At 34.5% G+C, this 17,665-nt stretch overlaps 2 protein-coding genes and 1 pseudogene across 2 annotated transcripts; 1 reads left to right on the top strand and 2 right to left on the bottom strand.

Annotated features, from left to right (window-relative positions):
* Nucleotides 1–1,335: 1,335 nt before the first annotated feature.
* Nucleotides 1,336–8,423, top strand: LOC132176436 (cytochrome P450 736A117-like). The gene is made up of 2 exons (XM_059588635.2): nt 1,336–2,380; nt 6,657–8,423. Exons 1-2 carry the CDS (start codon nt 1,427–1,429, stop codon nt 7,263–7,265), a joined length of 1,563 nt encoding a protein of 520 aa, XP_059444618.2. The 5' UTR covers nt 1,336–1,426; the 3' UTR covers nt 7,266–8,423.
* Nucleotides 8,424–9,491: 1,068 nt separating this feature from the next.
* LOC132173617 (3'-5' exonuclease-like) lies at nt 9,492–10,068 on the bottom strand (annotated as a pseudogene).
* A 2,476-nt stretch (nt 10,069–12,544) lies between these two features.
* On the bottom strand, nt 12,545–16,695 carry LOC132173615 (cytochrome P450 736A117-like). Its single transcript, XM_088514849.1, has 3 exons — nt 16,407–16,695; nt 14,838–15,484; nt 12,545–13,156 (listed from the first exon to the last, which is right to left on the bottom strand). The coding sequence occupies exons 1-3, from the start codon at nt 16,693–16,695 to the stop codon at nt 12,545–12,547; spliced, it is 1,548 nt and encodes a 515-aa protein (XP_088370975.1).
* Nucleotides 16,696–17,665: the final 970 nt, after the last annotated feature.

Here is a 17,665-nt window from a genome sequence, read left to right on the forward strand (position 1 = left end):
CCTAGTAAGCCTACCATGGGCATTTTAAATATCAGAGTCTCTATATTTGCCACTTTACCTCTCCTCTTTGCTTGCTCCTTTCTGAGTTTTTCTTGTCTGCCTATCTCATCATTTTCTCTTCCTCTCCGACTCCGAGTGACTAAGTCTCTTGTCTTATCTCCAAGAACTGCTTCATAATTCCTTTGCCAAATCGGGTTTTATTGTTTTATTTTTGTCATTTATTTTATTATAGACATAATTTTTTTTTGATAAATCGTGTTTGTTTAATTTGTTAGTATTTTTAATTAAACATGTCTATTAGAAAATATGCATCTGGATATGAAAAACTTAAAAAAAGAAGAAGAGAAAAGTAGACAAATTGATTGAATCTCAAAGAGGAGCTCTAAATAAATTTGTTATTAGCAATAAACAAAATATTGAGGATAATTTAGGTTAAAAACTCATAAATGAACAAGAAACTCATCAAAAAGAATTAGAAGATAATGAAAATGATATATATATATATATATATATATATATATATATATATATTTGTTACTTAAAAAAAAAAAAAATTGTTACTTAAAAATAAAATAAAATTTAGGCCTAATTTTTAAGTTTTGTCTAAAGCCCCAAAATACATTGAGCCGGCCCTAGAGCACCACATTCAATAAAGTCCATGGATATTTATCAAACCTTGTTAATAATTTCAGTGGAGCTCTCAATTTCAGATCCATCACATCTTTGTACGTACGTACGTATGTTTAAGTTTTGCCCTTTTTCCCCATACGCGGCTAGTTTGAACATGCCAGATCCTACGGGCCGGTGGCAGTATACCGGATACACTTTCCAGCTCTTGTCTACATTATATGCACGGCCGGCTCAATGGCTAGGACACTGACACAGTTGCTTAAGACCTCTCGCTAGTAAGGTTCAAAAAATTTTTTAATAATGCTTAAAATTATTTTTAATAAAGCCTAAAAAAATTTTTAATTTTATTTTAACTTAAGCCCTAATATTTTTTTAAAATAAGGCTCAAAATTTTTTCCCATAAAAATTAAAGGCGTCTAAAATAAAGTTTCAATATAATAAGCTCATCGTAAAATAAGACCAATTAATCCTAAAAAATTAGTATGCCAAATCACTTTTTTTGGGTAACTAATTAAAAGTTAAACTTAAAAATCATTAATCAACAATGAAAATGAAAATAATAATAATACTATAAAAATATAATAATATTATTAAAATAAATATTATTTAATTAATATTTAAATATTAAAAAAAAAAAGGTTTAACTTCAAAATTTCGCTCAGGAGCCAAATACATTGAACCGCCCTGATTATATGTGTACAATTTTCTTTGGACAAAGCCCCATTTGCTGACCTTTCTGCACATTCATCTTCACATAAACAGCGCGGATCCCCAACATCATCAAACACACAAGAAAATGTCCATCTTTCTTCTTGCTGCAACTTTCTCCCTGCAATTGATAGAGCAAACTGCAACTTTCTTCTTGCTCAATCCCTTTGTTTTAACCATCTTGGCCTTCATCTTAATATTCCTATTCAAATGGTCCTCTACCTTTTCGACCACCAAAACAAACACACCACCTTCACCACCAAAGCTCCCTATCGTCGGGAACTTCCACCAACTCGGCGCGCAGCCTCACCGTTCACTCGGGTCCTTAGCTCAACGCCATGGCCCCCTCATGCTGCTTCACTTTGGCAGCGTACCAACACTTGTTGCCTCGTCTGCTGATGCTGCCCGCGAGATCATGAAGACCCATGACCTCATCTTTGCCAACCGCCCCAAATCAAGCATGTTCGAGAAACTACTATACAATTACAAAGATGTGTCAACGGCCCCCTATGGCGAGTACTGGAGGCAAATGAAAAGCATGTCAGTGCTACATCTTTTGAGTAACAAAAGGGTTGAGTCCTTTCGAGCTGTGAGAGAGGAGGAAACTTTTCTATTGATTGAGAAAATCAAAAAGTCTTGTTCTTCAGCATATGTGAATTTAAGCCAAGTGCTTGAAAACCTTACTAATGATGTAGTATGTAGGGTGGCTTTGGGAAGGAAGTATGGCGTAGGGGAAGGTGGAAGAAAGTTTAAGGAGCTTTTGGGTGAGTTCGTGGAGTTGTTGGGTGCTCTAAGCGTGGGGGATTATATTCCATGGCTTGCTTGGGTGAGCCGTGTGAATGGCTTGGATGCTAGAGCGGAGAAAGTGGCTAAACAGTATGATGATTTTCTAGAAGGAGTAATTGAAGAGCACATAGATTGTCAGAAGAGAGGACTAGAAAATGAACACCAAAAGGATTTTGTGGACGTTTTGCTTCAAATCCAAAAGGAAAACGTGATTGGTTTTCCTATTGATAGAGTTAGCGTCAAAGCTCTAATCCTGGTAAGCAAACCTCTCTCTCTTTCTCTCCCTGTGTGGGTGTGTACACTCGCACTATACGTGATATAATTGATGAATGCATTTCTTCTTAATTCTTGGGTTTCTTGAGTTTCCTAAAAATAAGATAAACTTTCACTTAGCCTCTCTAAATTTCCATCACTTTTGCACTGTTCACCCTAAAGTTAAAAAACTATTAATTAAGTCATTTAGTGTATCGAACTTTTAATGTTTTACAATATCACATCTGGGTTAGGTTTTTCTGTTAAATCCTGTTAAAATTTTCAAAATATCCTAATTTTTTATAAATAAAAAAATTGCAAAGCCAAGTGTGCATATTTTTGCAAATTTCGTTAAATCCTTACTAATGCCCAAATTTTTGCAATTTTTTTTTTAATTTTTTTTTTTTTTAAAAAAAAAAAAAAAAACAAATTAGGGTATTTTGGTAATTTTGACACCCACTCCATTAAAATTTAAAAGAAAAATCTAATGGAGAAATAATATTGAAAAAAATTAAAAATTCGATACATTTAATTGTGAGTTTTTTTGACGTTAGAGGGGTAATTGTACCTCATGACTAGTGCTTCTGGCACCTTTACAAGATTCTAGGATGAACTTTTCTTTTTCAGCGAATTGAAAATCATCAAACTTTCATTAAAAATCAAGGAAGTATAGTAGAGCTTGTTCCTTAAAAACTATGTTTTTGGATCCCCTATGGGAAGGGTTATATAGGGGATCCTTTTTTCTTCATTAACTTAGCCAAAAAATAGAGAAATTTCTGGATCGCTCTGCTACATATATATAGCCCATATATATACACCAGTTGATGAGCGACACCTCCACAAATATGCCCAATATTGGTTTTCGCCTCCAATCGATAAATAAGGCATAGGGGATCTTGTACAATCCATTTCCTGAAAAGATTTTCTTTCGTGGGCAACAGATGAACTTGGAATATATGCATTGGTTTGAAGTTTTATATCAAGTAAATCAATTAGCTAGACAAAAGAGACAACCATATTACTGGGCTTATTTGTCAAACTTTCTAGGGTGCTTTTTGTTTTTTCTAGCCAAAACTTAAACAAAAGCATTAAACAACTCTAAATATAAGCAAAATACTTAAAACTATTTTCATTTTTAGGTTACATTACAACTAATAAGCAAAAAACACATTTTAAAAAGTTTTGTTAAACGAACCCAATACTATCTTTTTAAGTCGATTCGTGGCTAGGTAAGTAGGCAGAAGCATCATGGGAATTCTCTCATAAAAATATGATTTAGATCCTAATTAGTTGTCATTAATCTAGTTTACCAAACACAATAACAATTAACAAAGTTATCAACTTTACATCAATACCGAAATCAAAGGAAGCATATATAAAAACATATAATCACAGATATCAAAACCACTATGGGGGCTAGCAAACCTCAAAAAGCAACAACTATAGAAAACTTATGTTACTGAATATTCTACTTACAAAACATTTGTAAGTTTCAAGATCTAATTTTTTAATCCCGGCAAACTAGGGCAGTTATTAACCACCCGCTAACCGCTATAACCGTTAACCATTAACCGCCATAACTGCTAACTGCTATAACCGCTAACTGTTATAACCGCTTAGCGGTTAGCAGTTGGCGGTTATGGAGTTTACTAACTGTAACTACTAACCGCTAACCGCTTTATATATATATATATATACAATCAATTGATTATTAATGATTAAATCACATTTTTGTTTTAGATAATTAAATCACAATTTGAGTATTAATATATTATCACTATAATCATGATCAATTAATCATTAAATCATTTGGTTATACAATAACAAATTATTCATATATACTCATAAGTCATAAGAATGCAAGTTCATACTCATACAACATTAATGAACAATTAAGTATTTAGAAACTTAGTTCAATGTATGTTATCAACTTAATTATAAGTCCATATATGTTATAAATTATAATTATACATTATACATATATGCAATTATGCATATTGAATAATATAAAATGTATAAGATCAATACTTAATCATATGATTCAATGACAATTCAAATACTTTATTTAAGTTAATCATATTATTAATGTACAATGATAATGTGATTCGTATAATATCAAATTAAGTAATTGACATTAGATTAAACAATGTGTTTCTTATAACCACAATTGAAGTATTAATGTATTATCATTATAATTTTAGTAATTTATATATTATCATATGATGAATTGATCATTAAATCATATGATTATATAATAACAAATAATACATATATAATATGACATAACTCATAAGTCATAAGTCTACAAGTTAATCATATGATTCATATTATTCATATACAATGATAATTACAATTGAATTAAACAATGTGTTTGATTCAAGCATTATTACTTATTAGATACTTTATACTTAGAAAACATATATCAGATTATCTTAAATTCTTAGATCTAAGATAGTTTTATTATATTAATATGAATTGTGATTTGTGATTTGTGAGATAATATGTTCATATCATTTAAGTATGAGTGTATGATCATTAAATCATTAGGAATTTAAGACTTAGGAGTTTGAGCATTACCATAATACCAAATTAGAGGATTGATGAAGTTTTAATGTTTTATTTGAACTTTTTATTTTTAGTTTTTTAATATGTTGTGTTCAACTTTTTTATATCTTTTTTTTTATATGTTGTGACAGTTGTGTTGAATTTTCTTTATACGTTGTGTTGATTTTTTTTTTTTTTTTAATATGTTGTGGTTTTTTTATTTATTTTATTATTATTATTATTTTAAGTTAACCTGTTATGATTTAATATTTAAGGATTTTTTTTAAAAAAAGTGCAAGTAAATGCAAATTTGGGGTCAAATATTTTTAATTTTTCAATATGGGCTCTTTTTATAGCAATTGGGCCTAAGAAGACATTAAAAATACAAAAACAAATGGGGGTAAAAAATGCTACAGTGATTAAAAAAAAAAGCACAAAAACGCCCAAAGAGCCAAAAAAAAAAAAAAAAAAAACCCTAAAAAAGCCCAATTTTGAAAAAGCGGTTAACAGGCGGTTACCTATTTTACTAACCGCTAAACTGGCAGTTAGTAACTAACCGCTAACCACCTAGTAACTAGCGGTTAGCGGTTACGGTTAGTAAAATCTAATAACCGCTAAGGCGGTTATGGTTAGCGATTATTGCTAATAACCGCTAATCGTGACCATATTGACACCCCTACGGCAAACTACACATTCACCTCCCCTTGCAATAGCTCTAGAACATTTTTTGTGGTTTGATTTGGGAAAGATGGAACCAGGAGAAGTTTATAATCTGTTTAAGCTCAAGAAATTAATATGATAAACTTCTCTTACAATGAAAGAATAATAAGGCTTATATATAGACGAGAAAAATCGGGGTTTTAAGTCAAAGTCGATGGAAAATACAACATTTGGTGGTTGGGTTAGGTACACCAAGGCTCAAGCTTGATCGATCAAGCCGTTAAGATTTCAAGTAAAATCACAACCTACCCAACCTCGGTCGACCGATGGATTGACTGACCCTCTCGAGTTTTAGTATGGGACATGCTGCATCTTCTACACTTGAATTTTTTTTACTTGTCTTGAACCGCATTTCAATCCCAAGTTAGACCTAAACCTAATACTTATAACACAACATGTTTTGACATTGAAATTGCAACACTAAAAACTTAACTGTATCCAAATCATGACTTGAAATGGAGAGGAACTGTTTCATTTTTCATCTAATAGTATACATAGTATTGCATCATTTAAAAATTTTAAATGATGTGACAACATATTTACATGTGATACCAATTACGACATTAGATCTTTGAAACCTAATATGAATTGTATTAGATAATGTTGGATTAACCCCATGTGACATGTACTGATATACTAAAGCATGTAATGCCCTATGAGTAATGCTATATATATACTATACTCCAATCTCATTCCTATTTTATTGGGCTGATGTAAAAGTGTCGATCAGCTCTTAGATTAGTTATTGTTAAAAAGAGTATTGTCACATCAATTCAGTAGGATTGAGGTATAATATAGCATTTCTTAATGCCTAACGGTAGAATTAGGGTAAAAAGGGAGCTGTTAAATGACCTTTTATCACTTTCAATGATCATGGAAAGGAGATAATGCAATATTGGGTAGTCTTGAATTTAAAAGGGCTTGTTCTACTTTAGGAGGTATAAGGTACTTTATGCTTATCTCATGCATATTGACATCTTTCTTCTATATTTACCATTTTTTTTTTCTTTTTGTAGGATGTATTTGCTGCTGGTACCGACACTGCGTACACAGTCTTAGAGTGGACAATGACAGAGCTTCTAAGTCACCCTAAGGCTATGAAGAAGGTGCAGGATGAGGTGAGAGGGATCAGTGGCAAAAAAAAGGACATAACAGAGGATGATTTGGATAATATGCATTACTTGAAGGCAGTCATCAAAGAGGCACTTCGCTTCCATCCTCCTCTTCCATTGTTAATGCCCCGAGAATCGACTCAAAACATCAAAATACAGGGCTATGACATTGCAGCTAGAACACGAGTTATTATCAATGCATGGGCAATTGGAAGAGACCCTGCATCTTGGGATGAACCAGAGGAGTTTATGCCAGAAAGGTTCTTGACATCTTCTATAGATTTTAGAGGACATGACTTCCAATTTATTCCATTTGGTGCTGGAAGGAGGGGTTGCCCCGGAATTTCCTTTGCTATGACCACTGTCGAGCTTGTTTTGGTAAATCTGCTGCACAACTTTGATTGGACATTGCCTGGTGGAGCAAGAGGAGAGGATTTGGACATGACTGAATCTACTGGTATAACCATTCGTAAAAAATTCCCCCTTACAGTAGTTGCAACTCCTTATTATTAGAATATATTATGAGATTTGATTATATATTATAGGATTTGATTTCAGTATTAATTATAGTTGATTGTAATAAAATTAAATCAGATTTGAAGAGAAAGAGTCTTTGGAGTGTAGGCATTTCTCAGAACTGTTCTTGGAGTTGGAGGAAAATTTTGAAGCTGAGAGATATTGCCAAAAGATTCTTAAAGTTTGAGGTTTGGAATGGGGATAATATTCATATGTGGCTGGATTTGTGGCATCCTGCAGGAATATTGATTGAGCAGTATGGCTTTAGGGTTGTCTATGATGCTAAAAGTAATTAATATTGAAGCTAAATTGTCTTCTGTCATCTGCAATGAAGATTGGTTTTGGAGACCTACAAGATCAAAAGCTTTAGTTGACATTCAAGCTAGGCTTTTTGATGTTTGCTTGAGCCAGTGTGATAAACATATTTGGCTTGGTTCTAAGAAGGGTGTCTATGTTAGTGCAAAAACTTGGGAAGGTCTTAGAAAGAAGAATGCAGAGGTTATTTGGTGGAAGTTGATCTGGTTCTCCCTTGCTATCCTTAAACAAGCCTTTATCTTGTGCTTGCAATGAAAAATAGGCTTTTTACAGGTAAAAGGTTACTTAAATGGGGTTTTAAGGGTGATGTTCAATGCTGTTTTTGTCATAGTCAAATTGAAACTCGTGATCACATCTTCTTTGAATGCAGTTTTAGTTCTAGAATATGGAAATATTGCATGGTTCATTGCAGGGTGGATAGGCCTCCTGTTATCTGGGATCATCTTGTGCAGTTAGGGTGTAATTGCTGGGGGAAAAAATCTCTTAATTGCTTGTTATGTCGGGTGGTTCTTGGTTCTGTGGTTTATAACCTTTGGCGTACCAAAAATAAGATTAAACATGATGGTGTTCCTAAAACTGAAGAGCAATTGTTGAAGCAAGTTTTTTGGGAAGTCAGGTCTAGGATTGCTGTGAAAAGAGGTTTTCCTAGAACTAAGGAAAACCTTTTGTTGTGCTCTTTGTGGGATTTACCTGCTACTATTCTTTGTAATTTTGATTTGTAGGTTGTTTTCCCTTTTTTTTGCTTTGTGAGGGGTTGTTTCCTCTGTTTTCTTTGTAAGGGGTTGTGTCCCCTGACTTTGTAAGGAGTTATATCTGTGTTGTGAAGTTGTTCTATTTTGAGCTTTGGTTTAATGAAATGCTTATTCATAAAAAAAAATATATATAAAAACAAAAAAAAAATCAGATTTGAATACGATTAAATTTGATTTGATCTCTCATACCGTTTTGTCTCTCCACCTCTCTATAATTAAGTCCTATTTAGACCAAAAGAGAGAGAGAGAGAGAGAGAGAGAGAGTAGGTCCAATTTAGACCTTATAGATTTTCTTTCTTTAAAAATAAGATGATATGATTTTCTTTCCCAGTAATATTTTATAATTCATTCTCCAAAGTTGTTTTTCCATACATCTGTTTGTCCCCTTATAACACCGCCCTAAAGAAATTAAAGAAATAAAACTAAACTTAACAAGCAAGTAATTATCTAAGATTAATAAAACAATACAAAGACTAAATCTGAAAAGGCAACAAAGTCATCTAAAGTTGGAAAGATGCAATTCGTAATCTAATAAGGAAATTAATAAAATTGAATTTTGAATAAGATACGGATGAAAATCGGTTGGAATATCTGTGTAAAAACTTGTGTCCCTCCAAGAATGATGTGCCTTTTAAAATTATTATTGTGCTTGTGATTGATTATTATTAAATTTTGATCAAATAGTTATTTTAAAAGTCATATATTTTTGGAGCGACAAAAGATCGAAAGACTTCTAGAAATATTACTTGAATATCCTTCCATTCGTACTGCTACATTTAGACTGTTGTGATCGCACTTTTGTTCGAATGTAGATGCGATCGGACGGTTTGGCTTTGACTTTTGAATGTACCGATCACACTTTCGTTCAAACGTGGTTATGATCAAGCAATCATACCTTGTCATGGGGAGGAGGGTCGCCGTCCTACAACACTATGACAATTATAATGACCAAAATCATGCTTTAAACAAATTAAAGAAAGAAAGTTACAATTTCATAGAAAATAATAAGTCCTGAGATTATATTCAGCAAACTAAACAAAAGAGTAGACTTAAAAAGAGACCAAGAACAGGAAATAATTCATGCAAAGAGGCTCAAATGTATAGATGCCCAAATACATAAAGAGACCCTTATTGATCTTCCATTAGAAGCTTGCAGCTAGCCTATCCTAAAAGAGGCATAGGCATCAATGCATGCATACTCAATTTGCTCTTCACTGAGCATCCTCACCCCCCAATTACTCATGCATATATCTTTAGGCTTCCTCATATAAAGACCAACTACTTCCAATGCAAGTTCTTTCAAGCTAGGCCCACGGAACCGCCCTGACCACTGACTCTTTGCCACCTTGCCAATATCTGCACTTTTCTCACATTCTATCTTATACTCATCCCTCAGCTTGGCTATATCCTGGGCAACCTCAATCCCCACAAGAGTGAAGTTGGAGTCCATTAAAAAGCTCTTGAGCGATCGGGGGATATTGTCCATGTAAATGAGTTGAACGATTAGACACTTGTCATCTATGCAAAGCTGCAGGGTTGCAGCTTTTTTGCTGGGGCTCCATTCGGTGTCTAAGCCTACTACAGTGGGTGCACCAGCATATAATGAAAGGATTTGGTGCAACCATTCGTCTATGTCGCTACCTTTGTCTGTGACGATTGTTTCTATGGTTTTCCCAGCAAAGCTAACGTTGTATTTTGTGGTGGTCGATCGCATTTGTCTCAAATGCAGACATTGCTGTGTTGTTAATGAGCCATGGAAGTAAGAATTTATGTGTTTATAGGGTTTAATTTAAAGTAACGTGACTCTTCCTTATATATGTTTGTTAATTTCCTAGTTGAAAACATTTTGGTTTACTATATTAATTTGACCCTTGTGCGAGGTTTGAGCCATTTTAACTTCTATACGTATTTGCTTATAACCTGTGAGATATTGGGAAAGTCATTTCTTTGAAATATCATTTGTATATATATATATATATATATATATATATATATAAGACATCTGGCATAATATCTTTCATTTTCTTTGAGTTGAAAAAAAAGTAATAATAAAAAAAAAAAATTATAATGGAGTAAGAAGCACATTGGGAAGCTTCCCGTTTCCTCTTATTTTTAAATAGGACCCGAGAGATATGCAAATGGCATGCATGCATGGAATAATTTAAATATGGATAATTGCATTTAAACCCTTCTTTAATAACATGGTTTGCCAAATTATGAGTTGAAATTATAAGAAGTTTCACATTGCTCGGGTATTAAGGAGATTGACCATTTATAAGGGTGAGGGGAAACCTCAACTCTTAAACTAGCTTTTGGGTTGAGTTAGACCCTTGACCCATTTCTAATAGAAATCAAACTTATTCAAAATCACTCACAATCACATGATTAAATTCAAAATCACATTAGCTAAAGATGTTAGTCATATATCCCTCTGTTAATTCAGGTAAAATCTAAAAGGGTCTTACATTAATGGTTTGTTGATGTATTTAAATAAACTACATAAATAGATCACAATATATCTTATTAAAATATATATAAACCACTCACATACCTTATCTGCACAATAGCCATTTTAAGGTATTGTCCAATATAAAATCTAAATAATTAAATTTGATTTGTTGTATCACATCAATTGTGCGAGAAACAGTTCTAGTAAGTTTCATGAATAATGGGGCATTTAAAAATCTATATTCTGATATATGGCTACAGCTGTTTATCCATACTCTGATATATGGTGTTTATATATATATATATATATTATTCACATCTATTACATTGTTTGGTTGTTTTGAGGAACAAATAATAACTTCAATTCGACCTCTCAAATATCAAAAAGTTTAACATTCAATATAATATAAGTAGATTCTCATTTAGTATTTAATCAATCTGGGACATTTCTTTTATTTTTGTATCTTTCATGTTTAGTATAAGGTTTTATTTATTTATTTATTTTTGTTCCCCCCAAGAGATCAACCTGAAGCCTAAAATTTTTTATTTCCATAATAATGTTTTTTAACTCAAAGAAAATGGAAGATATTTATACCGGATGTCTTATTATTCTTATAAAATGTACAGATATTTCGAAGAAATGACTTCATATCGTGGGTTAATTATAAGCAAGTATATAGAAGTTAAAACGCCTCAAATCTTACAAAAGGGTCAAATTAATATAGCAAATCATATTGATATTGAAAGGTAGAAAACCAAAATGTTTTCAACTCAGAATTGACAAATTGTCAGCATTTAAAGAGGAACCCATGATCGATGAAGACAAGGACCATGACTCCGAAACGTGAAGTGGCTGGATAATATTTGATCACAGCAGTCTGTCTTTAGTTGGAAGGAAAACATTAAAAAGATGGTGGAATCAATGAGACCTTAATGCAAGTTGCAGCATTTATCATGACGATCAAATTTCTCTGTTTTACCTGTTACTGTCAATCTTGATGATCACATCAACGATCAGTAATGTGATAGAGATTGGCATCGAAATTTTGCTGGTTACATTATTTCCCAAAATCAAGGCAGGCAGGTAAACAGAGTTAACTGGAGAAAGCCACAATTGATGTCTATATATCGAGAGAAAAAGGTGGAATCACGTACTCATGATTTATGTTTATGAAAACTCCAATGGCTAAAGGAAAGCTTCCAACCCATCTTTCTCTTTGCTTCCATTGTCCTAGTTGTGCTGCTGAGGTTTTCCTTGAAGGAGCAGTCAAGAAAAGGAAAACCCATTAATCTCCTACCAAGCCCTCCAAAGCTACCTATCATTGGTAACCCTTCACAAGAAATATGGTTGGAGATAATTCTAAATCTTTTTTCGCTGCTTATTCTAAGATGTGGTATCAGAGTCACCTTTATGGTGTTTTGTTAGGTATTAATGCTTACATACAGTACACAGTAAGTGTTTGTGAGGGTTTGGGTTTTGGTCTATATGCTTTCTGAGTAACATGATCATTATGTTCCTTTTTAATCGGTACTATAGTTAATGAAGATAATGCTGATAGTGATCTTTGTGTTCTATGTTTCCTTTGTATACCAGAAATGTGTTGTAAAAGTGTTTATAAAACTACACCTCCTCAGACGAGAAACAGATGAGGAAGTTCATATTATTTTCAAACTCATTTATTTCCCATACAGGCACCAATTGTGATTTTTGCTAGCCAAACTGAACCTTGTGATTCTTCTATTACTCGTATATAATATATACTAGCAACAATAAGGAGTTGCAACTGCTATAAGGGGAAATTTTTTATGAATTGTTAGACCAGTAGATTCAGTCAAGTCCAAATCCTCTCCTCTTGCTCCACCAGGCAATGTCCAGTCAAAGTTGAGCAGCAGATTTGCCAAAACAAGCTCGATTGTGGTCATAGCAAAGGGAATTCCGGGGCAACCTCTCCTTCCAGCACCAAATGGAATCAATTGGAAGTCATGTCCTCTAAAATCTATAGAAGATTTCAAGAACCTTTCTGGCTCAAACTCCTCTGGTTCGTCACAAGATGCAGGGTCTCTTCCAATTGCCCATGCATTGATAATAACTTGTGTTCCAGCTGCAATATCATAGCCCTGTATTTTGACATTTTGAGTCGATTCACGAGGAACTAACAATGGAACAGGAGGATGGAAGCGAAGTGCCTCTTTGATCACTGCCTTCAAGTAATGCATATTATCCAAATCATCCTCTGTTATATCTTTTTTGTTGCCACGGATCCCTCTCACCTCATCCTGCACCTTCTTCATAGCTTTGGGGTGCCTTAGGAGCTCTGTCATAGCCCACTCTAAGACTGTGTACGTAGTGTCGGTACCAGCAACAAATACATCCTACAAAAAAAGTTGGTAGATAACAAAGTGTTCAAACGAGGTGATGCAAAAGGCTACAGGAAAATCCTAGAAAGGTTCATTTGCTATCTCGTTCGAAGTCCCCTCTAAACGAGATGACTTAGGTGACTTACAGTGCTAGCGCTTGTTCGCTGTCTTGTTTAGACAAGACTACGAACGAGATGATCAAAAGAAGTTACAGTAACGTTGGTTCGCTTCTAGGATTAAAGTATTTGTAATTACTGTTGTTAAATATATTGGATAATATATTAGAAACGGAAAAAATAGAGAGAGAAGAGATAGAGAGCGGAAGCATATAGGATTACATCTCTTCTATTATGATTCTGTAAGTAATATGATTACAGTGACCTCTATATATAGAGAGGCAAGGAGTGATAAGCAAGAAATCCTAGACTAAACCTAGAATATATAAGGAAACATAATTACCCTAGAATAATATCAATTATACTCTTAACATCCCCCTCAAACTCAATGTATAAAATTGAGGTTGGAAATATAAAGGAAAAGAATTTTTTTTTTTTTTTTTCTTTTTTGTGGTCACCGGAAAAGTTGCATGAGCTGGCCAGAGTTGGGCAACCAATGGCGGTGGATGGCGGCTGGCAGCAGCAGCTAGTGGGCTGAGTGTGGCTATTGGTTGGGCTGAACCCTTGAAGAAATTGGGCTTGAGGCTTTGAAGAAATTGAATCAATTGGGCCAGTTAAATGGGCAAAAGATGGCCAAAACCCATAGACCATTAAAATGATTGACCCGAAAATTATATGAATCGGGTCTAACTCGATGAATCGGGTTGACAAATTTGGACCGTTTGAAGAGCTTGATCTCGGTGACCCGGTTTAGGAACTGATATTGGACCAGGTTGGGGAGATCTGATTTGAACCAATGACCTGGTTGGAACCGGTTTTAGATTGGATCGAATACTTGTATGGATCCGGTTCGGGTTGATGGATTGGATTGCCAGATCTGTGGATTTGGGTCTAACACACTCGACTGGTTCGACCCACTTGGTCAAGTTGACAAATCGGATTGTCAGATCAGCGGATTTGAGTCTAACCCACTAGACCAGGTTGACCGTTTTGGATTAGGTTGAAAGTGCTGACATGGCAGAGGTGTTGCTGGAGGGCCGATGGTGGCGGATCTTCCACAGATCTGTAGATCTGTGCCTCGCAAGCTAGAATCTATGATTGATTTTTCCAGATGAAGCTGCGTGAAGGTGTGGAAGAGATTTTGAGTGAATGACCACTTGGTGGCACGCAGATGAACGAAAAATGGAGGTCGCCTGAGGGAGCATCGAAAAACGTCAAAGACGTTTATTGGAAGCCATAGAAAAGTGGCTCTGATACCATATTAAATATGTTGGATAATATATTATGAGCGGAAGAAAGAGAGAGAAGAGACAGAAAGCGGAAACATATAGGATTACATCTCTTTTATTATGATTATGTAAGTCATATGATTACAGTAATCTCTATATATAAAAAGGCTAGGAGTGATAGGCAAGAAACTCTAGACTAAACCTAGAATATGTAAGGAAACATAATAACCCTAGAATAATTAATATCAAATATACTCTTAACAACTATGTTTTTCTTTACGATCCATTATGCCACACTACATCGAAGAGAAAGAGAGAGAGAGAGAGAGAGAGAGAGAGAGGTTTGCTTACTAGGATTAGAGCCTTGAGGCTAACTCTATCAATAAGGAAGCCAATTATCACGTTTTCCTTTTGAATCTTAAGCAACGCGTCCACAAAGTCGTTTTGGTGTTCATTTTCTAGCCCTCCCCTCTGGCCATTTATGTGCTCTTCAATTACTCCTATAAAATCATCAAACTGTTTAGCCACTTTCTTCGCTCTAGCGTCCAAGCCATTGACACGGCTCACCCGAGCAAGCCATGGAATATAATCCCCCACACTTAGAGCACCCAACAACTCCACGAACTCCCACAAAAGCTCCTTAAACCTCCTTCCACCTTCCCCTGCACTATACTTCCTTCCCAAAGCCACCCTACATGTTACATCATTAGTTAGATTTGCAAACACTTTGCTTAAATTCACATGTGCTAAAGAACAAGACTGTTTGATTTTCTCAATCAATAGAAAAGTTTCCTCCTCTCTCACAGCTCGAAAGGATTGGACCCGTTTGTTACTCAAAACATGTAGCACTAATATGCTCTTCATTTGCCTCCAGTACTCGCCATAGGGGGCCGTTGACACATCTTTGTAATTGTATAGTAGTTTCTCGAACATGCTTGATTTGGGCCGGTTTGCAAAGATGAGTTCATGTGTCTTCATGATCTCGCGGGCAGCATCAGTATGTTAGAATATATTATTTCCTTTGTTAGAATATTTTATATTTCCGTTATTTAATTTGTAATGTAGGGTTTATTTCTTTCCTTATGTATTTTAGGGTTTAATTTAGGTTTCTTGGTCACTATTCATTGTTTCTCTATAAATAGAGAGTTATGTAATATTGATTGATACAGTGAATATACAAGATGTAGCCAATATGTCTCTCTTCGCTTCCGCTCTCTTTTCTTTCTCTTTTATATTTTAGTATTTTATATTCTATATATATTTCAACATGGTATCAGAGTCACGTTTCTGTTTCTGTGGCTTTCAATAAAAGTCTTATGACATTTCTATGGTATTTTCTAGCATTCTCTTCTGATGATCTCTTAATTTTGTTGTGATCCACGGCTTTATTCATTGGCGAATCTTGGCACAATGCGATTTTGGCCATTCATGGGAATTTTAACGGCTAGTTTTCATTCTCCGGCCTCATTGTCAGTTGCGGCTTAGCCCTTCACCAGATTCTTTTAGTGGCTTGTCTCCATTCTCCGGTATTTCTCCAGCTGTCACTTTCAGCCTTTTTCGCCGGCATTGTCTTGATCCAACCATCGACTTCAGATGCTTTCAATTTATTCTCTTTTCCAAACTCAAGCTTACACCTTGAGTTTGAGGGGGATGTTAGAATATATTATTTTCATTGTTAGAATATTTTATATTTTCATTATTTAATTTGTAATGTAGGGTTTATTTATTTCCTTATGTATTTTAGGCTTTAATTTAGGTTTCTTGGTCACTACTCATTATCTCTCTATAAATAGAGAGTTATGTAATATTGATTGATACGGTGAATATACAAGATGTAGTCCATACGTCTCTCTCTGCTTCTGCTCTCTTTTCTCTCTTTTATATTTTAGTATTTTATATTCTATATATATTTCAACACAGCAGACGAGGCAACAAGTGTTGGTACGCTGCCAAAGTGAAGCAACATGAGGGGGCCATGGCGTTGAGCTAAGGACTCGAGTGAACGGTGAGCCTGCAAGCCGAGTTGGTGGAGGTTTCCGACGATTGGGAGCTTTGGTGGTGAAGGTGGTGTGTTCTTTTTGGCGGTTGGAAGAAGAGTGGAGGACCATTTGAGTAGGAATATTAAGATGAAGGCCAAGATGGTTAAAGCAAGGGAATGCAGAAGGAAGAAAGTTGCAATTTGCTCAAACAATTGCAGGAAGTTGGACATTTTGTTCTCTCTTGTATAAGAAAGTATGTTCCTTAATTTCTATCCTCTCTTATATATATAAAACCGATTTGGATGCATTGCCCCGCGTGATCAACATGCATGTGAATAAAGGTGATCAGCAAATGGGGCTTTGTTCAATCATGATTTTGACCCACATAATGTACACAAGCTGAAAATTGTATTAAACCTACCTGTCAAGATGTGATCGATTGAGCTCCACTAGATATTATAAAAGAAGGGTGTCATAAATATATCGGCAAATGGGGCTTTGTCCAGTCATGATTTTGACCCACATAATGTACACAAGCTGAAAATTGTATTAAACCTACATGTCAAGATGTGATCGATCTCAAATTTAGCTCCACTAGATATTATAAAAGAAGGGTGTCATAAATATATATATCCATGGCCTTTCTTATTTGGTCCTCTCTCTTCGTACGTAAATGCATGTATTTTTTTTTTTCTTTCTTTCTTTCTTTGTTCTTCAGAGGCTCAGCAACGTGACTGCTTTTAGTTTTGCTTCATTTTTGAATTTGGGATTCCTTAATTAACACGACTCTTGGCAGATTTTTCCACCGCAAAACAGATTCCTTAGCAGATGAAAAACGCAAAGACACATTTCCTCGTGTGGAACAATTTGTAATAATGTTGTACACAAGCTGAAATTTGTATTATATATATTGGGGAAAAAGGCAAAACGACTCGCACTTACACTATCTGCCAAGGTGTGATCGATCTCAAATTGAGCTCCACTAGATATTATAAAAGAAGGGTGTCATAAATGTATGGTTTTCCCTCCCAGCTAGTTTTTTTTTTTTTTTTTTTTTTTTTTTTTTTTCTGAGGCTCAGTAACGTGACTGGTTTTAGTTTTGCTTCATTTTGAATTTGGGATTCCTTAATTAACACGACTCTTGACAGATATTGCCACCCCAAAATTAGCAGATGAAAAACGCAAAGATTCCTTAATTAG

The sequence above is a fragment of the Corylus avellana genome, chromosome 3 (genome assembly GCF_965113065.1).
Source record: "Corylus avellana chromosome 3, dhCorAvel1.hap1.2, whole genome shotgun sequence".
In the NCBI taxonomy this organism is placed as follows: Eukaryota; Viridiplantae; Streptophyta; class Magnoliopsida; order Fagales; family Betulaceae; genus Corylus; species Corylus avellana.